Source organism: Ascidiella aspersa, chromosome 9 (assembly GCF_963924565.1).
Source record: "Ascidiella aspersa chromosome 9, kaAscAspe10.2, whole genome shotgun sequence".
NCBI classification, from domain to species: domain Eukaryota; kingdom Metazoa; phylum Chordata; class Ascidiacea; order Phlebobranchia; family Ascidiidae; genus Ascidiella; species Ascidiella aspersa.
The window spans coordinates 2,811,814-2,839,432 of NC_139455.1; the positions used below are offsets into that span (position 1 = coordinate 2,811,814).

At 35.0% G+C, this 27,619-nt stretch overlaps 3 protein-coding genes across 4 annotated transcripts; all 3 read right to left on the reverse strand.

Annotated features, from left to right (window-relative positions):
- Positions 1–2,423: 2,423 nt before the first annotated feature.
- Positions 2,424–9,642, reverse strand: LOC146131883 (nucleolar protein 58-like). The gene is made up of 16 exons (XM_083397115.1): positions 9,485–9,642; positions 9,116–9,192; positions 8,631–8,683; positions 7,977–8,101; positions 7,521–7,608; positions 7,232–7,345; positions 6,724–6,923; positions 6,362–6,442; positions 6,103–6,229; positions 5,611–5,768; positions 4,825–5,025; positions 4,396–4,486; positions 3,816–3,973; positions 3,399–3,458; positions 3,237–3,272; positions 2,424–2,429 (listed from the first exon to the last, which is right to left on the reverse strand). The coding sequence occupies exons 1-16, from the start codon at positions 9,527–9,529 to the stop codon at positions 2,424–2,426; spliced, it is 1,620 nt and encodes a 539-aa protein (XP_083253241.1). The 5' UTR covers positions 9,530–9,642.
- Positions 9,643–9,909: 267 nt separating this feature from the next.
- On the reverse strand, positions 9,910–24,749 carry LOC146131884 (protein PTHB1-like). Of its 2 annotated transcripts, none has more exons than XM_083396422.1 (23): positions 24,584–24,749; positions 24,162–24,303; positions 23,640–23,818; positions 23,055–23,229; positions 22,679–22,751; positions 21,899–21,986; positions 21,147–21,372; positions 20,565–20,746; positions 20,120–20,199; positions 19,629–19,682; positions 19,038–19,140; positions 18,384–18,491; positions 17,598–17,738; positions 17,120–17,209; positions 16,278–16,435; positions 15,991–16,143; positions 14,892–15,077; positions 14,163–14,291; positions 13,234–13,366; positions 12,786–12,888; positions 12,222–12,301; positions 11,946–12,005; positions 9,910–10,776 (listed from the first exon to the last, which is right to left on the reverse strand). In XM_083396422.1, exons 1-23 carry the CDS (start codon positions 24,693–24,695, stop codon positions 10,649–10,651), a joined length of 2,883 nt encoding a protein of 960 aa, XP_083252548.1. In that variant the 5' UTR covers positions 24,696–24,749; the 3' UTR covers positions 9,910–10,648. The 2 variants fall into 2 exon arrangements, with proteins under 2 accessions (XP_083252548.1, XP_083252547.1); XM_083396421.1 differs by having other exon boundaries at positions 11,946–12,008.
- Positions 24,744–27,567, reverse strand: LOC146131885 (nibrin-like). The gene has a single exon (XM_083396423.1). The coding sequence runs from the start codon at positions 27,529–27,531 to the stop codon at positions 25,384–25,386; it is 2,148 nt and encodes a 715-aa protein (XP_083252549.1). The 5' UTR covers positions 27,532–27,567; the 3' UTR covers positions 24,744–25,383.
- Between the last annotated feature and the right edge of the window lie 52 nt (positions 27,568–27,619).

Consider the following 27,619-nt stretch of genomic DNA (forward strand, 5'->3'; position numbering starts at 1 on the left):
GTTTGAAAAAAAAAACTCGGATGAAAAAAACTCGTATACTTTCCACAAGTTGACCAATCTGGTGCTGAAATTTTTGGCATGGAAAGTTGCCTAAAACCCTGTCAGTGATGAGCGCAGACATAAAAAATTGCCAGAGTGATGTTAAAACATATTTTTGTGACCTTATTGCATTCTTTTTTGGGTAAGGGCATTTTAATTGCGATGTTCTCACACTAATCTTTATAACGTATCATGGTAAACATCAGCCTACAGATTTAAATCTTGCACAATTTAAATTTAGGAATAAAGAAAAAAAATTGAAAGAAACTCTAACGAATAAAGGATGGTTGAATTTTAAGTAAAATGAAGCACTGTGTCTTTTTATGGCTAAGCGCTAACCAACAACAACCTTTTTACCAATCTGATACTGAATAAAACCTTCTGCAAGTACAGTATTACTTCTATGTGATCTACACTAAATTCAAACCCTAAAACATTAACACAAATTAAAGTTAAACCTGGATCAATAACTTGAACGCATTCAATAAACAAATTGAGTTCGAAATTTCCCGCAATGACGTCACGATTGCATTACCGCCGCAAGTGGTAAGTTTTGATCTCTATGTTTTATGGCAATATTTACTCGGTCGCAAACATTTAGAAAAAATTTAAAAGGTTTTTTCGAAATAAAAACCAGAAAGACGTTTGACTTAATAAATGTTTAGTTCTAAGGCGCTTTGCATTCGTTAACATTTTTAATATAAATTAAAATCGGTGTTCGTTATACTAAAACAACAAAGTTTACGAAAGTATGTTCAGTTTTGTGTGAAGATTGGATAACGTCAAAACAATGGTCCCATAAACTGTTTTGTGTATATTTTCACTAAGCAAAGCAGGATTTCGCAAAATCTAGATTGCGTTTAAAGCAGGGAGTCGAACTGTTTGACTTTTCCGGTTCAGGTTCGGTTCGGGTTCAAGGATTTTTTTGGAATCCGGTTCAGTTCCAGTTTCGGTTCGGAAGAATTTAAAAGTTCCGGTTCAGCTCCGGTTCAGCTCCGGTTCAACCATTGTTATTTCAAAACCGGTTCATAAAGTTCCGGTTCAGATACAATATAATTTGCGTTAAATCTCAAAATGTGGGTCGATAAATGTAGAGAATAAATCTAAGTTACGTGACTTATTAAAAAAAACAGCAACTTATTATTGAAATATCTAAAACTTACATAATCAACAATTTTTTCATTCAATATTTATATTTTTTTTATAAAATTTCGACCATGGCGTAACTTGACTCTGTAAAATACAAGTTGTGACGTCATGCTGGAGTGAACCGCTTTAATTTACAGGTTCGGGTTCGGTTAAGGTTCAGGTACTTTCAAATTATTCGGTTCAGTTCCGGTTCGGCTCCTTAAAATCTTATAAAACCCGGTTCAGGTTCGGTTACGGTTCGGATAAAATTGACCCAAAACCGGTTCATAAAGTTCCAGTTCGGTTCCGGTTCGACTCCCTGGTTTAAAGTATGTCTAACCCATTTAATTGATATTTTTGCCCGAAGGCGTCGTGCGTCTCATTGCAACCTCTTAACTGAAACTTTAACTATATACAAAGGCATCTTTTTCTCGCTAAACGGCAGAGTTCTACGTCTTTCAAATATCGAAGAGACGTCGTAATGTTTAAAAAATTACCTCTTAAATAGAAGATGATAAGTTAAAACGCATACTAAATGCCTTAAACTTATTTGGTATTGGATCAGCACCGAATCTGACACTCTCTATTTCTCTCGGACATTCCTAATGGTAAGCACGCAATTATTTACCCGCTTGGATAAAAAGCAGTACAATAAATAAGACATATTATAAACTAAATCTCCCTTTTATGTACAAACGTAAATGCAACCGCTAACTGGTACATTAAACTGCACTTAATTTTTCTTTTGGCTTACATTACACACTAAAGTTACACGCTTATGTCTTTCCAAACTGTTATTTCGCCAACGTAGGCTAGGTATGAGATGTGGGCGGTTATATTTTTAAATTGCTTGATTAAATTAGTTTGCAAATCTGCTGCAGAGTCAATCTTTTTAAGTAAACGTAAATCGACCAAATCTAATGCACAGAAGGCAGTGTATTTGCGTAAAAGTTATTACCATCACCAAGTCAAAGAAAAGTCACGATAGGTCGAAACATCGTATTAGTGAAGGAACAGTTAAAAGAAAATGGGGATAAAAGCAAAAAGAGCTTAAAAATCTCCCGCAGACAACAAAATTGGAGACAAAACGGTTGATTAGAAGTGCTACTCAACCCATAGGTCGCTAAAGTTTTGCTGTTGTTCTTACCCTTAACTTTTTGGGTAGTCGCAAAAAAAGTTTGAGAAAAACTGGATTAGAACGTTACATATTCGCAACTGCAAAGATTGGAGTTATACTGTATTTCTTAACTACAGTGTTAAATCTGAAACGTAAAATCAAAAGCATACAAAAAGTCTTTAACCGTCCTTCTAACGAAACTTGCATTAGGATGTGTACTAAATGCAAATCGTCATTGCAACCGTCTAAAAAATCCAGGAAATGATTACAAAAATGGACTTTACTCTTCCGGTTCTGTCTTGACCTTCTTTTTCTTTTTCTTCTTTTTGACCTAAAAACAAAATAGAAATGTAAGTTAGATTATTCTACAGACTTCAGGAAGTCTAAATTGTAGCTTTGACGTATAATTTTCATAAAACAGTAACCTTATTATTGTTTTCATTTATTTTGTAATAAATTTGACATCTAGCTTAAAGATAGAGTTAGCTCCACCAGGCAACATATCAATAAATATAAATCGCTCTTCTGGTGTAAACGAAGTATAAACCGACGTTTCGGCAGCAGATACCAGCTGACCTCATCAGGGTTAATAATTAAAACGAGAGTGCGTTAGCCATCTTATATACTGAGAAGTAAAAAATTGTAAAAACGTAGATTAAAAAATGCTGATAAACGCCCGTTGTCCGACGGCGCAGTACTGCACCGGATGACTCCGGCGCGTCACAGCTTATCGCATACTTCAGCGACGTCTAGAATTATTAATTTTAATCTACATTTTTTACTTCTCAGTATATAAGATGGCTAACGCACTCTCGTTTTAATTATTAACCCTGATGAGGTCAGCTGGTATCTGCTGCCGAAACGTCGGTTTATACTTCGTTTACACCAGAAGAGCGATTTATATTTATTTATCTAGCTTAAAGGTTGATTTAAAGTTTAAACAAGAAATTACCTCTGATGAAGTTTCGGCTACTTCGGGTTCAGATTTCTGCAAAACGGCATAAATGTTTTATTTTTATTTACTTCTAAAAAGGTGGTTGTCAACTAATTTATAAATAATTTTAAGCCAAAAATGACAAAATTATTTGTTTTAAAGCTTAATAAAACCATCAACCTGTGGGGTTTGAAATGAAGCATCGCCTTCTGATTGCCTCTTCTTTTTCTTTGCCTTTTTCTGAAATAAAATAATTTTTTCATCAAAACTATCTCAAAGACATAGCTTATTCCTTATGGTAATTGTGTAAAATGGGGGAAAGCACATAATATTATATTATTGCTAATTATTTTCGTATCGTTTCGTTGCTAACGTTTATTTGCTTTTTTTGTTTTTTTCTTTCGTGCTTTCCATTTGTTGTACGAGCGTTCAGTGTCATTCACCCTGACGAAGGCGGCTTGCATAGGTTGGCGAAACGTTGGTGTAGAATTAAAATTACCAGAGGATCTGTTTTTGATTTATACTACAACATAACGTGCTTGTATCTGTATGTATACATTTTAACATCGTTGACTGTCGAACGAGTAAAACTCTTACCACTTTAGGAGTTTCGTCATCTGCAGGTGTTTCTTCTTTGACCTTTACAGGAGTTGTGGTGACCGAATCATCAGCCTTTGCTGCCTTTTTGTCCTTTTTCACCTTCTTTTTCGGCGGTTTTTGTAAACTATCATCGGCAATAATAAGGCTTTCGGATTCTGAGTATGAGCAAAATAAAATGTTTTTAAAGCAACTAGAGATCGACCGATATCCATTTTTTTGGACCGATACCGATAACCGATTTTTTACATTTTTCAACCGATACCCGATACCTATTTTTTTTATATACCTTAGAAATGTTCAAAACTTCAATTAACTAAAAAAAATTCCTAATAATGTTTAGTTTATATACCTTATTAATTATTAAACTATTATTTTGCATATTAACTTGACCTGATGCTAAAACCAAAATTTTTTAATAAAAAAATTTATTAGTTGTTTGTTGTACAGGAAAAACGATATCGTATTTTGGTACTAAAATTTCGGCCGAAGCATCGGCCTACATTTACCGATACCGATATATCGGTCTATCTCTAAAAACAACCTTAATTAAAAGATGTCTGGTTACAAAGTATGGTACCTTCTTGTTTTACACTGGTATCAAGATCTTCAATTTTTCTTTTCTTCGGACCAGGAATGGTAGAATCTTGGGCATTGTCGTACATTTTGATCTAAACATCAATGCAAAAAAAAAAAAAAAAGAAGTAAAATACAACATAGAAATTAAAGTAAAAAGCAGCTATTTTTGAATGCTTTACAACTTGACAGTTAATTTAAAACTTCAATTTACAGAAAATTCAAAAAAACAGGATCATTTTTAAATTTTACTTCTATCAAAAAAACAAAACAAGAAAGTTCATTTTAAAGTGTTTTAAAATTAATTTGAAAGTTAAAGACATAAAATTGAACAGGATCATTTTCAAATTTCACATTTGTTGAAACAACATTTATTTGATCACATAAAAGGAATGGAATTTAACTTTGATATTTAATTAGTATTTTAGCATACCTCACTCTTGTTGACCCATTTATCGAACTTTCCTTTTCCAGGGGTGCTGAGCCTCTTGGAACCGCCTTCCTCCATCATCTTTAACCTCTGCTCAAGCTTAGCTCTGTTTTCAGTTCCCATCTCAATTGATGATTCTTCTGCCAGTGCGTCGTATCGAATGGCAAGCGCACACTTTGCAGCCAGCATTCTGGATATTTTACCCTAGAAAATAATACAAATATTAACTAGTTAAAAAATATAGAAATATTAAAACACATGCGTTTAAAACTGTGATTTTGCTATTTGAAATCGTAATGACCAAAACAATATTGTAATACGTTAGAACAGTGACTCTCTGCATTTTAAGGCTTTTGGCAACCCTTTAAAATAGTAAGTAGATTTTGGCAACCGGACCGGAATTTTTGTTGAGTATTTTACTGAAATGTCGCTATAAATGGAACTAGAGGAAAATGTCAATTGATATAACAGTCTCTAATCGACTAATCGTACACAAATAGTTGTATAAGGAAGCTTACCAATTGAGAAAAAATCAGATTCTTAAAAATTCTCAAATACCCATTGGCACCCCTGAGCATAAGAAATGGCACACCAGGGCGCCGCGGCCCCCCGGTTGAGAACTACTGCACTATAAGCTTACTGTAAACTAGATCATAGTTAAGATAATTGGGTCGTAATATCGATAAAGTCTTAAAGGGTATGACCCACAACAGGTAAATGTTTCTGAACTTGGCTTAATTATATTAAAATCCATGATAAAACAACATTGGTAAAAACTTAAGGACAAACCTTATTTTTTGGGTTACTTTGTCCGACCAGTGAAGCATGGTAGATCAATCCATATTTTGGTGTTTCTTTGCGGGTTTTCAAAGCTCGGAAAAGTGCCTTTTCAGCTCCCAAAATCTGGACTGTGGAAGCTGGGTGCTTGGCCAAGTTTAGAAGTGATCCTAAAATTAAGTGTAACTATATTAAAAAATGATTCCCACTTTGACTTTCTTAATTGATATTATGACTTAGTACACAATACATATAATATTATGCCATGATTTGTAATAAAAACACACATATCTTCACAAAATGTGGTAACTTAGTGTATTTTTATGTCTTGGGTTGAGTTAATTTCATATATATACTGTTTCAGTTTTGACAAATGCCAATTTTTCTCTCACCTGGCAAGAAATTAAACAGCAATTAAATACAGATTTAAAAAAACAACTTCAAAAAAAGTTTTTGCAAATTTTAAAACCGAGCCCAGGAAATAAAAAAGTGCTTTTAACAAACCTGCATGTGCAATCAACCTAGCACCAACAAGTTCTCCCACAAGAATTGTTAAGTTAGGTGCGATTGCCATCATTCTGTTCTTAAGGTAGTCGTAGAGTTGGGCTCTGTAGTCAGTGATCTCAATTACCTATCAAAAAAACAAACAAGAAGGTTATTATTCGCCTATAAATTTTCCAAAAAAAGGGAGTCATGTTAAGTAAAAAATGGATTGTTTGTCATCAAAGACATTTACAATTTTTTTCTGGTATTTTTCTTTTACCTGATCAGCTAAGAACTTGATATTGCAAATATCTTCATCGGATATTTCAGTTCCCATTGAAATCTGTGCTAATTCTTTGACCTGTAAAGTTATGATTTGGTAAAAATACACAGGCAAGTGAAACAGCTCATACATTAAGCTCTTTCAAACTAGTAAAAACAGAGGGAAAAGTAATATATTTTTCAAACTCATTACACCAACTAGAAATACAATTGATAGAAGAGTTTCTTAATGATAAAAGTTCAGATTTTAAAAATATTGAGGAAATATAACTTAACTCCACTAATATGTATCTCAAGTTTAGTTAAACTTTCTCAATGTTAAAAAAATTATTGATTAAAAATGTTTTATTTTTGTAGGACCTGCTCTTCAATTTCTTCAGGCAGCATCTCTGATAGATCAGTCGTCAGAGCGTTTGTGCGAAATCCCATTTTGCAGATGACTTTTGCATAAGCCAAGTGATCGGTAACAACCTTTCCCAGTTCGGGGAAATGCCAACCGTACCACTCACGACAGCGCATAATGTAGTTGTTCAGTTCTTTGTCGAGGTCATCCAAAAGGGCTATTTAGAATATCATTTTAGACGTTTAACATAATGATATTAATATTTTGGGAACAGCAAAAACATTAAAGCAATGAAATTTAATTGGAAAATAGCTTATAAAAATTCAATTTACATTACTGCATTGTATAGCCACAGAAAATACTTTAGAACAGAATTAGACTGTCTACAATGATGTCAGTGCAAATATGGGTTTAATTACAATAACTTCAACCTATATTTATATAGAGATGGACTTTTCAATCTTTGTTAAAAAAAAATATTAAGTAAATAAATACAGTACAAATTAAATCTTCACAGGGACTTACAAATTGCTTGAACAATCATTGTGTCAACTTTGTCTGGTGAAAACTTGAGCTTGTAGCGCGATAAGCTATGTGCAAGTCCGAGTGCCATAGCAGTCATATCACGAGCGGGTAAGCCTGAAAAACAACATATTACTTCATTAAAACTTTATTTTTCAGGTAAATTAAGCATTACGCATCACATCAAAGTTTGTTTAATTGGGTGACATGAAGTTAAAAGTAGTCTTATCGATATGATTGATGGTTTTCATCACACAACAAATTAAATTATAAAAATTATAATTTCTTGTACCTGTAATAAGACTGTCAACATGTGCACGAATTCCACGCATCACTTCCTGCACAGCTGGACTGAATATGCACGGAAGATTCATTTTCTCCTGTTGTAGAAAATACAGAATGTTTAAAGCTGATTTTTGTGTGTTATAAATACAAGTAAAAGTAAGATGAGAATGTAAATACAACCTCTAATTTCACCACAACAGTAATAAACAAATATTTAGTTAAAACGCTACATCACATATGTTTTAACAAATCACATTATAATTCAGATCTATAAAACTAAAAGTTCAACACAGAAAAAACTTTGCGCAGTTAAAAAAGCTAACTTAAAAACTGTAATATAAACCAGTTAAGATCTCAAATACAGCCAGATACCATACATTGGATTGTTCATTTTGTACTAGCAATCAAACTATAAACGAGCAGTAAAAAATGAAAACAATCTAACAAAAACGACAAGACATACCTTGATAGCCTGACCCAGCTTAGCATCAGCCACAGCAAGATTCTCATGAGCTTCTTTGGCCACGATTTTCTTGAGAACTTTTTTGAGAGGCTTGGATAACTTTCCTTCCACTGCAGCAGTTGTGGCTAAAAAATAACCGAGGTTGGTATTTGTTTGAAAATATTTTGACATTGTATTTTTTGAGTTAGTTATGTAACCCTATGTTGATTAGGCATCTCCAAATAAAACTTTTGTTTTGATTTGTATAATTTAGTTAGCAAACATATTGAAAGATGTTAGATACCACATCATACCAGTACAATATGGTAGTTTAAGTCAATTTATAGTCACTAGTCAATTAAGCACACCAAAATGCACAGCTTGAGGCAAAATAACCAATATACACTTCCTGAGGCTATTAACCCGTCTAAATAAACATTTTATTTAATTTGGGAGTAATCATGTAAATAATACAAAAGGTGGACAATAAACCCCAGAACAAGTTAAAATGTATTAAAACAACAGTTTTGTGGCTGTTTTGTTAACAATGGCTATTTAGGTATTTGTTTTGAAATTAAAATAAAAATAGTCTTCTCATGTTGTGATAAAACAAGGGTAATTTAATGTCTTCTCATGTTGTGATGAAACAAGGGTAATTTAATCAAATAAAATTACCTGCCAACGCTTCAGTAGTGTCTTCAAACTTCTTAAAATGCTTCAACTTTAATCTAATAATTCAAAAGATTTTTTGTTAACGATAAAAACAGTTATGGTTGTGTCACAAAAGGATTAAATTAATAACACACCAATAATATAAAAGTCTGACAGCTTTTTAAGGCTTTTCAAAATATACATTAATAAGAGAATCCGGCGCTGGTCCAGAATCCTACCACAGCGTTCAATCAAATAATAAAGCAACGCACAATATTTTGATTAGGTGTTGGTTAGCTTGTACCCTAACTCAAAATTTGTGCGTTGATTTTAGAACTGTGGTAGGATTGTAGACCAGCGCCAATAATATTGCTTAAGCTACCAAAAGCGGCAGCCTAACTTAAATAATTTTCGTTGTTGTAAGATTCTAGACCAGCACCGAGAATCCACTTAATTATCCCACTTCACCACAAACACAACTATAAAGGATGCTAATACTTGCAACTTACATGCTGGATGCACTTTCTGCTGTGCTGAAATGCTGTTGAATATTATCCGCTATTTCCAACTTGGTTTCATCAAGCACCTTAAAATAAAGGCAAATGGTGGTTCAACACAAAATACAACGTTCTAAAAAACTTAAATTATAACTGCAGACTCCAGCAAATTGAAAATGCATTTTGAGAAATAATTTCGGCTTTGGTTACATTGCGTTGTTTACTAGCAGATTTTACGGTATTTTATGATAGGTGTTTGTCAAGCAATTTAAAAACTCTGTGGCATTTTGTAAACCTAGCCCAGATTCATTCCAATATACCTAAAGATAAAGACCGCAGGCCAAAGTTATAATTATATACAAACAATTCTGCAAATTTTACCTTAAAAATGGCGTAGCCAGAAGGTGATTCGAACAAAACTAACATGATTGCAAATTGTACGGCTCAGATTCTTATTTATAATCAGCACTGAATCGTATATTTAATATATTTTCCGCAAACTTATTTCACGTTCATTTATCAAAACGCAAAACTTTTCACACGTGCTTAATTGCAGCAATCTTCTATTTCACAACGGTTCGAGCGTAAACCTGTTTTACAAAAAAAATCAGACGGTAACAGCGAAATCTTTCAACATAAATTTTAGGTGTTAAATTAAAAATGGTAAAAAACAATCTATTTCAAACTAAAAATATCAACTTAAATGTTCAGCACCACCTGTTTAACAAAAACTTAACTAAAAAATCTTATTTCATAAAAACCTTACCCAGAAGTATCAACGACCAGTTTCTACTCATGGAGTTTATTTACATTTAAATACAAAACTATATATATATGCACAACATACAAACGTCGAATTGCGTAGCGTCAGGATACAGTGTACACGGAAAACAAATCTCTTAAAACATAACTAGTGACGCTCAAAGTTTCACAGCCAGCGCAAATTGTGAACTTGGCATGAACAAAACACAAAATACTCAAGGTTAAAATTTTACGTTCTTTGGTAAATGTAAACAGCAGGATAGGTTTAAAATGCCTAACCACAAATAGTAACTGAGCTTATCAGGTAGTAGATAGTGTTGTTGAATAATTGCATACATCATACCTAATAGCTGACAAGCTTAAAAGAGTATGATCTTAACATACAGCACAGTATAAATTATAGCATTTGGGATATTTTTATAATTTTCATGTAGATTATGAACCATTTGCATTTGTTACTGTTTCAAACAACTTAAAACATAGTTTTATCCATTGTAGCACCGTTTAAATTGGAACTTATAGATTCTTGCAATAAAAAATGTATTCTACTTGTCAAATGCCATTCAATGCGCTTTGGAAAAATTTATCTAACTGTAAAGCACAAATCATACAGAAGGCCGGTGATATTTTAAAGTTATTAAGCTACAGATAATGCAGTTAATCCACAAATTTGGTAAAAGCTTTCTGAAATGCAAAAGAACACCGTTCCTATGGTTTCCAACAGCAAAACACCACCGGTCTTGGAAGCCATCATTGGAACGGGAAATGACATCGATTTGAGCGCTAAGAGAATATATCTGGTTCTTCGTAATAGACTGGCGAGTCCACGTCGATATTGTGATCGTCCCATTTCGTACTTGTTTTGTCGCGGGGAGTTTCGTAAGCAGAATCGCCATTCATGTACAGGTTTTCTGGTTTGAAAATTACAAATATAAACCACAGCTTCAAAGCTGCTGTGGGGATTTAAAAATAATCAGGGTTACCATTCCGTGCTTATTTCTAAGATTTGTGCTAATATTTGAGTACAGTGTAATAGAAAATATCAACGTGCTTATTTCTAAGAAATGTGCTTATTTTTTAATTGTGTTCTTTGTTTGTCTTTTTATTTCAAAAGACTATTATTTCAATTGTTTTATTTTAAAGACTGTTATCCAATTACTTATTTTAATATTTAGTATAAATATGCCAATTGCAAGCTATTACTCAACACTTTGGTCAACTTTTTTTTAACCAAGAATTTTGCGAACAGAACAGAAAGCACACATTAAATAATTACGAGTGGTAAACTACTTACGTCGGTCTTAGTAAGTGCTAATCGTTGTCGCAGTTTTGCAAAACGACTTAATTGAAGTATTTTGGGCAAATGAACTTGAGTTTTAGGGACACACGACTCTACTTAAAAGTACGTAGTTAGAGGAAATGTTTTGCGATGAGATTATGCGCTTAACTTAGTTCATTTTGTAATAATATTCAAGTGTTTACTTAAGGATTAAAACTATTTGCTCGATCAAGCCAATTATAATTGTTGTATTGATAAAGTCGCTGTTTTTCGTAAAATAACTTGACTTAAGAATTTTGGACAAATAATTTGACTTGGGTTTTAGCGACAAACGACAGTAAATCATTATGGCAAACGATATGGGATGAAATTAGGCGCTCAATTAAGCTTATTTTGTAATAATATTTAAGTGTTTACTTAAGGATGAAAACTTATATTTTGTTCAAGCCAATTATTTTCGATGGTGGGACTTGACTTCTTATGGTAATGACTTGTGATGGGACTGTCTTGATATTGGCTGAAAAACTTTACTTGGGATTGATTATAATAAATTTCAAAATGCTTTTCTACATCACTCTATTTTAAAATAACGACAAAACAACATTTGTTAGAAACTATTCAAATAACTGTTGGTGCCATATTTACGTTGCTATATGGCGTGTAATTATGGTGTGTCCAACAAAAATACATAATAAAAATCTATCACAAAAGAACGTCGTTTACTTCTTACCGCTATTTGTTTACGTGGTTATAGGTTTCTACAGAGAGATAAATCAAATAACTTAAAAAAACGTAGTTTACCTTCTACTTCGTCGTAATTTCCATTGGGAATGGTAGTCGAGTTTACGGGGGTGTACAGTTCTTCTAAAAAAAAACGTAAATAAAATCTGGTAAAAAGACATTCGCAGTAAAACACTGCAATGTTCAAGAAGGGCTTTACAGAAAACGCTACAATTTACGCACTATTCAAAGTTACAATAAAAAAATTAAAAAAATCTCTTCACATACTCTTTACATCGTTATTTGACACATTTATGTCATTTCGCACAAATACTTTACTTTTTAGTCACTGGTTACCTTCGTAGTTTATCTCGGGAAGGTTTGCAAGCTTTGGAGGCAACCTAACGTCGCTATCTACCGGTAGCATGGCTTCGATGCTGAAATGGAAACAAGGTTAAATTTTAGAAAGTAAATACTTTATGGTTATTGACACATGCATAAACACAATGTGTATCTTCTGTGATCAAGCCCTTCTGGGATTCGTACTGAGTCCTGGCCAATGTTAAAGGCACACACATAGTACACCGAAAGCCTTTGGAAATAAGTCAACCTGATCAGGATTACAGTGCAAGCAAGGCCAGGCTGGAAAAACAACTATCATTTCATGAGGTTCGAACCCACGACCTTTGTCATAACGAGATTGTCGCTCTACCAACTGAGCTTAGCAGACTCAGAGTCCGCCTGATCAAGATTATAATCTAAGCAAGGGCGAGGCTAGAAAAACAACTATCCTGCGGAGAGGTTCGAACTCAAGACCTTTGATTATACCTAATTGTCGTTGTAGACAGATTGTAGTTATAAGATTTCGTTATTTATTAGTAGATAAATTTCTGCGTATTTTATTTCGATTTACATTCTCACCTCGCATATTCGTAGTCGTTCTTCTTGCCGATTTTGTCAGGGGACTTCCTGGGCGGAGAGTCGTCGTAAAACGAATTCAACGATTCTGATTTCGGCGAAGTTTCTTAACAAGCAAATCGTGGAATAAAAAAAAAACTTCGAAATCTAAGTCGATAAGGTTTTGAAACTGGAATGTGCAATATTTCCATGGAAAAAGGGTATTTTTTCCAAAAAAAATTATTGTTTAACAACAAGCCAATTTAATATGCAAAGTGAGACTTTAATAAACTTATAGATAGATAATGTTTGTTCTTTCAATTAATTTAAATTTTTCAATTACTTTTTAGGAATATAAAAAAATCGCATTGGTTGGCATAACAAAAAAAAAAAAATCAGATATCGGCATCGGTCAGTAAAAACAATATTGGTCAATCTCTAAGTTTGAACTTACACATCCAACCATACTTACTTTTGCTGACAGGCTTGCTCGATGGTTTAGCGGGGCTTCCCCTCGATTTAGTGACGTCAGCATGTGACGCAGTGGATGGCAGACGACCTCCTTTCGCTAGCTTGTCCATTAATACGGCAAGGTGCTTCTTTAACTGGGTTCGCAAACATAGGTTTAAATGCACTGATTTAATTTCTGTAGTTTACTATTGACAGAGAAGTAAAAATAACATAAAATCACATACTGATAATGATACAGGCGCGTTTAGAAACGTCTTTTATCACTATTATGTCGGTTCACTCGACCTTTTTGGCTTTGAAATTCATTATCATAGATCTCTATTGCATTGTAAGCAGTCCAAACTTTATACAAAGTCGAACAGTAACAAATCCTTTTGCAGTATCCAAGGGCATATATTCCACTTTTTTATAAGAAATTCATTTTTTTACGAAAAAAATCTTTGTAGTTGACATTTCTTTGGTTATAAAATGATGAAACACAAAGCTTTGTTATTGGACATAATACAACGGTAGCGCAAAATGAACCTGCTGAATGCTGTAAAGCACATTTCTTTAAGTGAAGAAGGAGCTTTATTTTTTAGGCAGTTACAAATTGAACACAAGTCGAACACCAGACCAAAAATATCCTACTTGTAAATTACCATATTTGTCAAATTCTAAATAGGATATCAAGGTAGCAATATATAACATATAAAATGAAAGTCTAATATATCCACAAGCACATGCTCGCAAATCACATACGTCTTTGAAAACATGTGCCTGTGGAATGTGGATATATCAGACTTCATTAGTCTTGCTACCTTTTATTCGCGCTTGTGTTTTACTTTGTGTCTTTTTTCGATTTCTACTTTGACCTGATGAAGCACGGTTTGTCGAGAATTTAATGCAATTTGTCTTTATTTTTTCCCCTTATTAACCCAGTACGAATACCTTGACAGTATCCTGAGGTAGCTCGAGGTTTTGAGTGGATGAGACCAAGGCATCTTTTCCGGAGGATTTGGATGAGAGGGAGGTTCGTAGCAGACTGGCGATCCCGGAATCGACCATTTCCTCCCAACCCTGCCAAACAAAATGGGAGTTGTGATATTGTTATATTAAAACTGGGATTTAATCGAATTTCGTAGAAGGGACCCTTGAGTAGTGACAATACCCACCAAATGATAAAATTGTGCGAAACCTACTTTTTTGTGAGTTTTTGTTTTAAAAGGCCGACTTAAAAAACCATGGCCACAACACTTGAATTTAAGTTGGCGTGGCGAAACTATATCTCAAAAACTTTGAACGAAATATGTTTAACGTGGGTGTGAGTAAATACCTTGGACACAGAATAACTACTCTGACGTTGAATTGTCACAAGATGTCTAATTTCAATCTGAAAAAAACAATTTTGCCAAAGCGCTAAATTGCCCAAACTGGGCATCTTTTTGGGGATAATAATAGTTTTTTTAACACATTATATCAACGGTTAGCAAAATCAAACTCTTTAAAAAAGAACAGCACGCTCGATGTTTTATGAGTTTGTGCTTTGAAGTATAACAATCATTTTTTGCGCTAAAATTGCCCAAACTAGTCATCTTTTTGGGGATTATATATGTATTTTTAAAACACATTATATCCACGGTCAGCAAAACGAAACTCCTCAAAAGAACAGAACGCTACCATGTTGTTCTTGTTGTATGTTTGGTCGACGCACAGCAGCGAATGAAGACTTCGAACTTCGCCTTCACCCAAGCCCCGCCACAGCTGAGTGAGCAGCGCAACCAGGCGTGACGCGGCACTCAAGCGGCACGAGCTGTGGACCAATGAGGCGTCGTTGGCGGCAAGAGCGTCCGCGACAGCGAGAATCTTAAGAAAAAGGCAACTATGATGGTTCGGATTAGGACCAACAAATAAGGGCTGCGGAGTCGGGGTCGGGTCTAGGCGGAGTCGTTTTTTTTCGCTGGATTCGGACTCCGAACTCGAGTAAGATCCACGTGCGCATGCTCAGTACAAAGTTTTGAAACTGATAAGGCCGCAAACTGTAAATATGGAGGAATAGCACATGGTGAAATATTGCACATATCGTGTGTGGATGAATTATATGACAACTCTATTCGTGGAGTGCTGAATATCCACTCTAATTTAGTCACCTTTAAATTAGCGGAATACAGGCGGTAGGGTCGGAACTGGACGCGGGACTCGACAAAATCGCACATTTTTCAGGAATAGGATTTGGGTTATTTTTAACCGATTACGCACTTACGCAGCCTTGCACCAAAATACTTGCTTTGAACTTTTTGGCCCTCGAAATCTAAAATGCCAATGCTTGTAGTTTGTTAATGAAAATGCGTCTGGTGCAATCCTTTTTTTATTGTAGTTTAAACTAAACAGCAATACGTTAGTTGTCTATCATAAGTGTAATATATGATAAGAGCCAAGGGCATAGTATCCACTATTGTTATATGGAATCAATAAAACATATGTTGATAGTCATTTTCAAATTTGATGGCATTTGCAACGCATTGTTTTTTTTGTTTTTTTTTAGGGTTTTTTTTTCGTGAGACGACATTATGATTAGAAAATAAGAATAAAATTCCCAGCAAAAGTAAATAGATTACTTGCCATACTAAACGATGTCTTTACATACCCATGCTCTCTTTTTGTTCGACGCTAATCAAATTTTTGCAGTAAAACAAGACAACTCTATCTTCCAACCAGTCTCTTTCGGTTGTAATCTACAGAAACGAACGTTTGTCCGTCCCCGCGTGTATCTGTGTACCTGTGTGTGCGTGCCTTCCAGCAGGGTGTCGAGGCAGTTCAAGGGGGCCGGCGTCTTGTCCTTGAAACGCGCCAATAATCGTCGCTGGATCGCGCGATACTGGTGAGCACGCTGTTCCAGAACCACTTTGATTTCTTCACGTTGGACTCGAAGCTACAAAAAATGTGTTTAAAGTTTTTAATTTTGCCGGAAGAACAATTGTACAATTGATACAATAATTTGTCGTCTTTCTTTTAGGAGAGTGTACAGAATTAAAATACGACAAAATTGCGTGGTTTATCCCAAACCTGGTAGTGCTCTTCCACGATCTGGTTGTACTCCTCCAGACTTGGTTGATCTTGGACGTTGATGCTTACATCCGGATGCAGGGATCGGACTCTCCTGATCAGCTCCGATGTGACCGGCCACAAACTGTCGTAACTGTCTCCTTGCACTCTGTAGCGATCTGTCGGTTGTTTGAAAAAAAAACACAAAATTGTTTTTGCCTTATACTGAAGTTTGAAAAATGTTTGCTCTGTAGCGGTCTATGGGTATTTTGTGAAAAAACACAAAATTATGTTGGCCTTTGAAATACAATAAACGGGGTTTCTTAGTAATTTAAATACAAATAATAAAGCTATAATATTCGATAAAATCGACATTTCGTGGATTTGGCCTCAAGCTTAAGTTTGAAAAAAGTGTTTAATTTAGAAAAATAATTGTGGATTCATGCCATTATTTCAGTGGTTCTCATATTTCAAAAAAAGAGGTAAAAATGCGATAACCGACGAACAAAATAATAAGCGATAATGGCGACTCCTTGCACTCTGCAGCGATATGCGGGTTGTTTGGTGAAACACTCGATTTATTGATCTGGTAATAATGTATTTGTAAGGCGTGAAGCCCGTTAAGCGCAGGCAAATTATATTACAAAAAGACAAAATGGACAGCAACAAAATAACCTTGCACACATTTTTGCAAATTAAACATGCATAAATTGAAAGTATTTTTTTGGTATTTTTTGACTTCGTATTTGCGCTTTATTAAAACAAGGTAAAAAAATCGTGATAAAAACAATTTTGTTTTGTAAGACAATGTCAACTCTCTTATTTTGTTTATCAAGGAACAGATAATCGGCATTTTCACGTACTTGAAGATTTAGAGGTTAAAATTGTTGCCTGGCTTCCCTGGAAAAACTCGAAGCCGATGCAGTGAGGTCCGCTCGTTTCACAAGTGAAGTCTGCAATGCAGAGATAAAACAACGTCACACTTTAAACTAAAGATGAGGCAAGTTCAGGAAAACAGGGGCCAAAAATTTAATACAACTGAGATGAACCGATATTCCATATTTTATTACAATACTAAAAGGTTGGGAAAATGTAAGGTCGCTCGATTGCTCCAGTTTCACCTTTGCTGGAAATCGTTTGTTAGATCGCAAATCATCGCTGAAATACACAATTAAATCACCATCGGACAGGCACCGATATTACGGTACTATCAGTCAAGTACCGTAAAAAATACAATTTTTAAAATACGTAACAAAACTATTTTGGTGTTTATGAAAAACTCGAGTAGAAACGTTCAATGCTTTGACATATTTCAAGTTAAAATGAAATAAAACAGCTGACCGTCGAATATTTCCATCAAGTTGATGCAAGGCTTGTTGCTCTCTAGCGTAACCCAGTGGTCCATTTTCTTGATCGGGGCAGATGACCTTGCCACCAAGGTCAAAGGGAGTTGCATAGTTGCCATAGCGACGCGGGGGCGACCTACATAAATAGAAATTCGCAAATTGTGAAATTATTGTACAGCTGCGAGTAAGAAGTGGCAACAACACAGAGCGAACTGGTTATAAGAAAATTACCTTGATACTTTAATTATTAATGAAAATCCAAAGGTTTAAAAAAAAAGGTTTTAAATATGAATACATTTATACCCCGGCGAACAAAACTTTGACTGCACTACCAATCTCGAATAATGCAATAAATAAACAAACTTTAGCAATAAGATCGAAATAAGAATATTATCTAAAACATAATAAGACCTCAACGGCGAGAATATGGTCTATACAAGCCTTTACCTATAACCCCAAACTCCAACTTCATAACTGCCTATGCTATGTATTTTAACTATAACCAGATTTCAAATCCCATCCATAACAGTTACAAATAGTCGGGGCTAAGGCAGCGACGCCTGTTATTTTGACGAGTTCAGGACTTATACCGACAGGTTTAGGTCTTGCTCCGACGATTTTGAATCTTATTCAATCGTAAACATTATGGCGGATTTGGCTTTAGTCGTTGGTCTAATGCTACGTATACACTATTATAGAAAACTCCGTTTTAGATATTGTTGCTTTATCGGTCGTTTTAGATATTGTTGCTTATAGCGTTCCAAAATAAACATTAACTTACCCGAGGCCTGCTGATAGTGCACAGTGACTTGTTGCAATAAACTTGCGGGAATGTAATCTTGCCTGACGAAGAAGGAAGGTCGAATAGGTGGAGAAGGGTCGCTTTCCACTAAAACGTTATGCATAATTTAACGGGTGAGTAAAGCTTATAGTAACTGTATACTAGCTGGGGATGTAAAAGACCGACAAAAAATAGTTTGCGACAAATTGCGCCTAACCTAATAGGTTCTTGTGTGGGTTAAACTTTGGTTAAATTGTAAGAAAAAAATAGTTTAATTTGCTATTGGTGTTGGCGGAAAACTTCCCGCTAAGGAGTTTTATTTCCACCTTTTTTCTCATGATGGTGGAATTTAACACTATTTTTTACAAATTTCCACCCCAAGGTGGATTATTACAACCTCCAAATTTTACAGTGTAGTAAGAAGATCAAAGCCCATACAAAAGTAGGTATCATTATGAACGTTTCAAATAACTCTTAATTCATTTTTAACATAGTCCTAAAACTTTTCAGATTCTCAAGCACTTACATGGTTTAACGACTAAACCACTCACTTCACTTAACCGCTCACTCGACAATGCACAGTAAGTAGCGATAGAAACCGGATTGAAAGCGCACAAAGCACATTATTGGTCAACAATCGAGAGTTGCACTCACCGAGCGAGGCCAGCGTGAATTGGTCGAGAGTGCATTCGAGTGAAGAGTCGCTCTCGATCGACAACTGGATGTTGGTGACGCGACGTGAAGCTTTCAACAAGATCTGAGGCGAAGCACATATAAGTAAAAATAAATGTTGGGCGGTATAAGTGGACAGATACTATTTTTGTAAAAGGGCTGCGGCCTAAGCTGGCACGACTAAAAATAGCACAATGAAGACCAAAAATAAACAAACAAAAAATTGATTCAATGTATTTTTTTTTATGTTCATTTTGTTGTGTGTTTCGTTCAGTTGTTTATAAATCTACTTTATATATCCCACTTTTTCGTAAAAATAGTAACTGTTTTTGAAAGTAGGTTATAAAAAATCTTTGTAGCCTAATGCCCTACTATGTACGGTAAAATTTATACTACCAGGTTTTCGAGAAAAAAAATACGATAAAACTCGAATAATTTCCAGTACCTCGTGGGAAAATTTATTTTTTAACTACAGCCATCTCGTAAACGATCCCAGTAACAAGGCTGTAATAATATAATGTTTTCGGTTGAAATCAAAACTTATAATCGATGTAACAAAATGTAAAAAAATACCTGAGCTGTTATTGAAGGAATATTTCCCAAATCTGGTGAAATCTGCGATGCGACCTTGTAAACAAAAAAGATGACTTTATAAGCAGAAGTTTTCAGTTGTTGAATTCTAAGCGAAAACTGAACTGTGTGGACTACAGATGTATGATAACATAGGATCTGAACCGATACTTAACAACAAGCAATATAGTAACAGTACTAGTCTGATGCGAGGTTGATATCACTGCAGATTGCTATATTTATTTAATAGTTATACGAATTTCACAGATCATAGTAATCTGACAGTGGACAGTAGCTTAGCATTTTACACCGAAGCAAAAGCTGAAGCGAATTTTAAAAATCATTACATTTGCACGATTTTATTAAAATAGTTATTTTTTAACAGTAACGTCAATTGGTACCAGATCGGACGTTCGTAAATTTCGCATAAAATATCGGGTTTTGGAATAAAATGCAAAGTATTGGGCAATTGGACGTCACTAGTGTCGACTCACAGATTTTCTGTCCAGTGATGTCGGAACATCGATTGAGATGCTGAGGTCATCAGTTTCCTGTTGTTTCAACATAAGGTCACCTGGAAACAAAAGGTAGTCTTGCAATAGCTAATACACAAGCGCTTCGTTTCGCAAACTTTTTTGTTGGCAGCGCATTTTAAAAACCTAACAAAACTCGCTGCGTCGCAATAAATTTAAAATTTGCAGATTTCAGGTAATAAAACTTTTAGGTAATAAAAACATAATTTAAGGTAATAAAAACGACAGCGGTTTAAATTAAATCTGTGTTGCAAAAAACATTTTCAATTGATTGAACCATTTATGAACACAAGTGTTTGATTTAACCTTGACCTTCAGCCAAATTAACAAACGATAAACGCACAAATCAATGGTACAACTCTTACAAAAGGACGTTTTCCACAAAAAACTAATTATTTCAGCGAACCTTTCGAAAACTGCAGCTTTGCAATTTTTTGGTTAAGGGCCTCCATTTTACTGTCGATCATGTTCTGGTCCATTTCACGTTGTTTCGAACGGGGCAGCGATATCATGGCCGGGGAAGTCCCCAAGTAGGAACAGGACACCTGGCAGCTGTCGGTCATCAGAACCAACATGGCGTTCACACCCCTGAAGATTGCAATATTTTTTTGATACAAAGGTCAATATATCAAAATTAAGATTTATAGAGATGAAAAAAGATGAGAAAACAGTATTTTCCGAAAAATTGACTTTTTCCGTGAATTTAAATGAAAGTTTAGTTACACCAAGTTGTCCACTATTTGCTGTGAAATTGAAACCATTGGCAAATGCAATTCCAAACAAAATATTGGGAAAATTTTAAGCTTTTCGACAATTGATTAAAAAACACACAACAGTTTTGGTTGAATTTCCTTCATTTAACAATATATATCAAGTTAATAAAGCTTGACACAAATTTTATTTCTGGCTCGCGATCCCTAATCCAAACAGATATCTGGCCCTTTATGATAAAAGTTTGTTGACCCCTGCTATATATTATAACACTAACCTGAAGTCCCCAGTAGCGATACACACAGGTATCTGGTCTAACTTGGCAGCCCACTTCATAACCAGACCGTCGTAGACCATCAGTTGTTGCGAGTGTGTACAAACCAGGGTCTGTACACTGCTACCTTCTCTGCTGGGGAAAGCTTTGAAACAAGCCACGTTGAACTCGAACTTTTTCAGGAATCGGAGCTGGCCGGATTCCTCAAGGCAGAAAAGGGATCGTTCACCTGAAATATGTGGTTGGGAATATGGATTAGCAATGTTGAAAACCAGTCATTTTGAAATGACGTAAGTCCAAGTATGACCTGACTCAAATCAGTATATTTTTAAAAATTAGTCCCAGTCGTAAATTTTTAGTGCGAAAAAACTTACATCTAGTCAAGTAATTTGACCAAAAGACCTACATTTTCAAAAAGGTAATACTAGTTTACATTTTAGTTTGTTTTCTAAAGTTCGCGAATTCTTTACTTTTTAATTTAACACAATTTGGAAGGCTGGGAAACAACTGATCGCCCAAGTCGGTCCAGCGCCATATTATTTGACTTGATGCATGAAACAAGGAATTTTTTTCGCAGTACCATTTTCAACAAATGTTCTTCATTATTAAACAGACGTAATAACAAATGAAAAAAAAATTGTGAAATGCAATATAGTTTTTTCAGACAGCCAAACCAAAACAAATATAAGGCCAATATCTGTTGGTGCAGGCTGTATTTCAGGATTAAAATTAAGGAAAAATTAGGATTTTCTTACCAAGAGCTACAATGACAGATTTTCCATCCGCAAGAATCAAGACGACAAGGTCGAGAATGAATTCACCAACGTTGAAAGACCAGTCCACCTTTATATGGAAAAATAGATTTAGGTTTAATTTGAAATAACAAAAGACAGCTCTTGGATAGTAGTTATACAGTATTTGCAAAGTAACCATGTCAGTGTGAGTTAAATGTTTTAAGTTGGTTATTTTATTACAAACATTTAAATAAATCTGGTATGGTGTAGTTATGAATGGTTAAAAGAATTTCATTTAATGGAAAGCTAAGAAGATTTTATTTTTGGGAACACATTAAAATCGACCCTGCTTAAGAATATTTTATAAAATAAAAATTAAATATACTTCGCAAGTGGGTCTATTACAAATTAACAAAAAGTCTTAAATCTGCATTAATTTAAAATTTTTCGACTTTATGATATGCAACTGTCCAAACTTTAAAATATATATTACTTGAAAATATAAGAGATGAGAAACAGGAAATTTTCTGCTTAGCCCTGTCAAACCTAAAGGGCCGCAAAAAGGTTTATTTTATCAATTTTAGATTGTAAAGTTAGGTAAGCTCCACTTAGCTCACACTGTATTATAACATAAGTGAGATCATGTGTAGTTGTTTGCATAAGAAATGAACAATGTGTAAAACACACTTCCACATAATCAATATTCAATCTCAGATATAAACCCAACATTGACATGGAAATCACAAACGTCATCGACTCTTTACTGTTTTGTGATATCACTGAATAGAAATTTTTCCTTACGCTTATTCTTTTGCCCGACATCACAGACTGGTTTTCTTCTTTTTTCTCAGATGCGACAGCGAGCACTTGATAGCTAAAATAAAATTTGCAAAAATAAAAATAATGCTTTTCGGTACAAATCTTTAAATTTCAGTCCTTAAACCCTGTATTTAAGAATTTACATTGTTTCATTATAAAGACAGTATGACACCTGTTTGAAACCATTTATTTGTAAAAAAAAGTTGGCCAACAAAAAAATCCGAAACATATTAAAACATAAAAAAGGCGACTTGAATAGGTTGCCGAAATGTTGGAGAAGAAATAAAATTGCTGAGCAGCTCAAAATGTAACATTTTACATAAGAATACAGTAAAAAAACAATTGCTGAATTTCTCACCTGTAAGATTCAATAAAAAAGCTTGAAGAAACCGTTACAAAGGAATCAGTTCGAGGGTTGTACGCCAGGGGGCCCGACAACAGAAAGCCAGGCAAAAATCGAGTAAACGTGTAGAGCTCGTGCTCAAATATCGATAAAGCACCATCCATAGATTGCACACAGATAAAGTCTTGTTCTGATAACGATAAACATTGAGATTTGTATCATTGAACAAGGCTATGCAACAAGATACAAGCAAGCACAAGGGTTTTTAATGTAGAAAATGAATAAAGAGAAATATTTAAAACGTCCTAAACACTTTTGTATGGCTTTTAATATTCTTACTACAACAACTAAAACCTCAAGCTATTGCGCTCATATTTGACAAATTTAAATGTGAAACATTTTTTCATGTTTTCTTTGAACAAAATTGGATCATGTAAAAAGGATGTTTTCAAGTAGTTTTACCATTGTTTTTTCAATTGGAGACACCTGGAAATTATTACCAGGCATGATGGTAGGTTACAGAGCTTGGTAATTCATTGTATACTATTTCTTTAAAAAAAAATTACTAGTTTTAAACATACCAGTAAACAGCAAACTTACTTTGAACACCACCGAACGAGCCCCAGGTCATGTTAGCAGCAGTTCGTTCCAACTTATGTTGGTAGATCCTATCAAGCTTGTATTGGTGGCCGTGGTCGACCGCACCCTCGCTCATAGAAACCTTATATACAACGAGCAACCTTGGGTGCAGGATGGCTAAATGAAGGTCCGGTGAAACACTGCAACAAAAATCAAATTTAAGCCTGTTTTTATTTTAACTTAAAAGTTTTTACATTTAATATATTATAACATTTATCATATTTAAAGAACAATTATACAAAATTGCTACATAGATCACAAGACTAGTTAGAAAATGCTGGAAAACTCCTAATTTAAAGTTAAATTCAAAATTCTAGAGTAGTTCGACATTGCCAAGAAAATCTTAATTCAAAGATTTGTGTTCATTTTAATTTTGTCTTGTGTTGACAAAAAAGTAACATGTAAAATGAAAAACATTGGCAAAATATTTTAAATTTACTATTTCAACAAACCAAAGTTCCTCGCAGTAAAAACTTTACTTACGAATTAAACCTTCCTGCTGCTAGTTGCAATATCGGCATTTGAAGGTTGATTTCGAGCAGAACATCATGAGCCAGATGTTCTGTGTCGTTTGAAGGTGCATAGATGTGCAATGTTCCCTGGTATGAACCAGTGATCACCTTACCTGAGAAATAATATGGAAATTTATAAGTCCCTCCCCCTATAATTTTTTTTATAATTTTTTATATAACATGATTTGAAGGACAGAGTCAGTACTGTGTCATGTTTTTGTTCTATTTTACTCGTTAACAGATAAATGGGGTCTTCAATATTTCATTAAAGCAAAAGAGGTTCGACATGTGAAAAATTTTGCTTTAAGATGGATTTCTATGCTAGTTATTTAGGTTGCCGCAGCAAGTTATATATAAATAAAGGGTCAAGTTCTGCAAAGTGAAGCAACTTACAGTTGTTGTCTTCTGCATTATCGATGTTGGCCACGCACAAACAGCCGTAGCCAGCATCTTCTTCAGAAAAGTTTTTACTGCTCCACCATTCCTTGGCTTGGAAAAGTGACATGCTTAACGCTTCACTATGGCTTCTTGTCACATTCTTACCACAAAAAACGACTTGCCTAGCTATACACTACTGCTGAAAAGATAACTGCATAAAGACAAGAACAGTAAAATATAGAATGCACAAAAACAGTGAGCAATTCTGGCAGTGAACACAAGTAAATAATTTCTAAAAATGGCAGTGAACACAACTAAATAATTTCCACACATTTCTGCATAATATGATTTGAAAGAGGATACATAAGCGGCAACATAAATTCGCGAAAACAGCATTAAATTATTTTAATTGTATTTGTACAATGTTTGAACTAAGCAGAAATTATGATGGAACAATGTTTAACAGGATTCTATAAAAACAACAAAAATCAACAGCCCAACAAATTGGTAGAAGTGCAAAGAAGCCTTGATGTTCTAAAAAATTTTAACTTTTCAACAAGCTGTATAAATAGGCTAATCTCTTTTAATGCAAAGATGCTACAAATTTAGCCGCACTTGTCATACATAGTTATTGCAACAAGATGATTTGATTGAAGTGGTTATACTAAGCAAATACTGTGATTTATTTCAATTTTAGTGCTGTCATGTTTAGATGTTTAGCACTTAAAATTTAGAAAACAGTTTGATTTTTTTATTGCACGATGTTTTCCTATAACTTTTTATTATAAATTCAAGCCAACTAAAGTACAAAAATATCATTTTTTCTGAGTTTTAAACGGATTGAAGTCTTGGCTGTCTTGAACGCTTTCTTGCGATTCGTGGTGCATCCAGTTATCCAGTCCCATATCAGTCTTGATACGATTTTTGTGTTCAATTAAGTCTCGGCCCCCGATAATCTTTGGAGGTTCAATAGATTGAGCCGTGTTCGTTTGTGATCCGCTGCAATAATAAGTCGGCAAAACTTTGCGGAATTTTTTGAAGTTTTTCAGGCCCGTCGATAAATTTTGGGACTGCTTCTTTTTCTTGTTGCGCCCGACAACAAGAGACACGAAAATAACTTTGGTTGTGTCTTTGGGAAATAACTCGGATTCTGTGGACGTTGCCTCTTGTTTAGTGGCCTGTAGAGATTCCATGTCGAGCCATTCATTTTCAGGAATGGGACTGGTTTGTTCTGTATCGACAGGTTCAATCTTAACACTTGCAACTTGTGATTGAGTGGAGACCTGTAATGGAGTTGGAGGAATTTCAGTTATAACATTTTTGTCTGCTTTTCTGCCATCTTTTTTAGGGGCTTTGGTGTTTAAATTTGTGCTTGTTGTTTTTAGTGTGCTAAGAATGCCAGCATTTTGGCTTGTTGTGCTCTGAACCTTTATAGCAGTGTTTTCTGTGACTTTTAGTGATGTTTTATCGTCTTCTACCTCAACAGGGGCACTGGAAGACCAGAGGCTATCGTCAGCGATGCAGCTGTCAGGAAGGTCCTCCAAAACTTCATCATCATCTGACTCATTAATAACAGTGACAGTTGGGACATCTGGCTTGGACGGCTTTACAGCTGGAGTGGAAACAATTTCATCTATAATTGAGCTTGAAAAATCTGACACCCTTTTTTTCTTTGGAGGCGGCTTTGGTTTTCGAGTTGAATCTTTCATGTCTAATAAATCAATTGTCTCCAATTTTGTGTCGACTTTGGTTTTTGAATGATGTGGCTTTTCTGGTGAATTGTATGGACGCTTTCTGCTAATCCCGCCGACGATTTTGCTGTCATCTAGAGTAGCGCTTTCTGTTTCTTCAAAAATCGTCTCCGGGACTCGCGACACAAACATGTTCTGCGTGGTTTCCGTCTTTTCCGGAGTGCACTTGGACGAATGAGCCACTTCAGAATGGGCCTCTGGCAAACTTGCCGAAGTCATGGAACCATCTGCTGGTAAATCAAATGCGGGATTGCAGTACACCTCGAGGGAACAATACAACAGCGCCAGTCCGATTTCGTATTCTTGTACAAAACGCAAATCGCCTTCAACCAAATTATTTTGAAGCTGTTCGAATTTCTGCCCACCGAGGACCGTGGATTCTTGCTCACCGGGACACCCTACTATGATTGTATTTGGATCGGTAACCATTTTCCTTTTAAACTTTGTGTCGTTGGCAAGAATGGCCGTTGCCCCAGAACATGTACATGTTTCGAGCAATCGTTTAAACTGCTTATTGCTGAGGAAGACAAATACTTTATTTTTAAACAAATTAATGCGATTTTCATCTTGCTTAAATGAACACTCGGCAGTGTCAAGTCTTTCTTCCGCTACAGTTGGAATGAAATCATTAAGCGTTGGTAAAGCTGGACTTTTAGTTTCTATCGCATTAACAAGGCTGGAGAAAAATTCGATTGTGACAATAGGACAGTTGCAAGCCAGTGCCTGAATCACTTTTACATTTAAAACGATTTCACTCATAACAAGATGTGTTGTTTCGTTTGTCAAGGAGCGCACCAGAGTGCCATCCAACTTTTTGACATGTTGCCTCAAAATTTGCTGCGACTTTGAATCCAGTTTCGAAACTGCGACAATCAAAGGTTGATTTACGACCTTAAAAATCGATTTTAAAACTCCAACGCGCAAAGTGTCTCCATTTTGGAAAAGTTGCTCGCCGACAATTTTTACAAAATCCGAACTTGGACCTTCCGAAACACCCCTGCAGTAAAAAGTCCCGTACTTTGACGAGTCGGTTACTTTAAGCGCCGATCCGTTATCATCTTGTACAACTTGAATTCTGCAGTGTTGGCGACTTATCGACGAATCGTTCGACAAAATTATATCGACGCCTTTTCGTCCGATTGTATAAACGCCATCGGCAAGGAGATGAATGCTTTCGTCGGAAACGCCGTTGTTTGATTTTAGTATCCACATTTCGGGGTTGTTTTTTAATTTATAACAAGTAAAAAGGTATTTTGCATAACTTTTTCGTTTTCGAAATTCTGTTTTATTTTAGCGACGA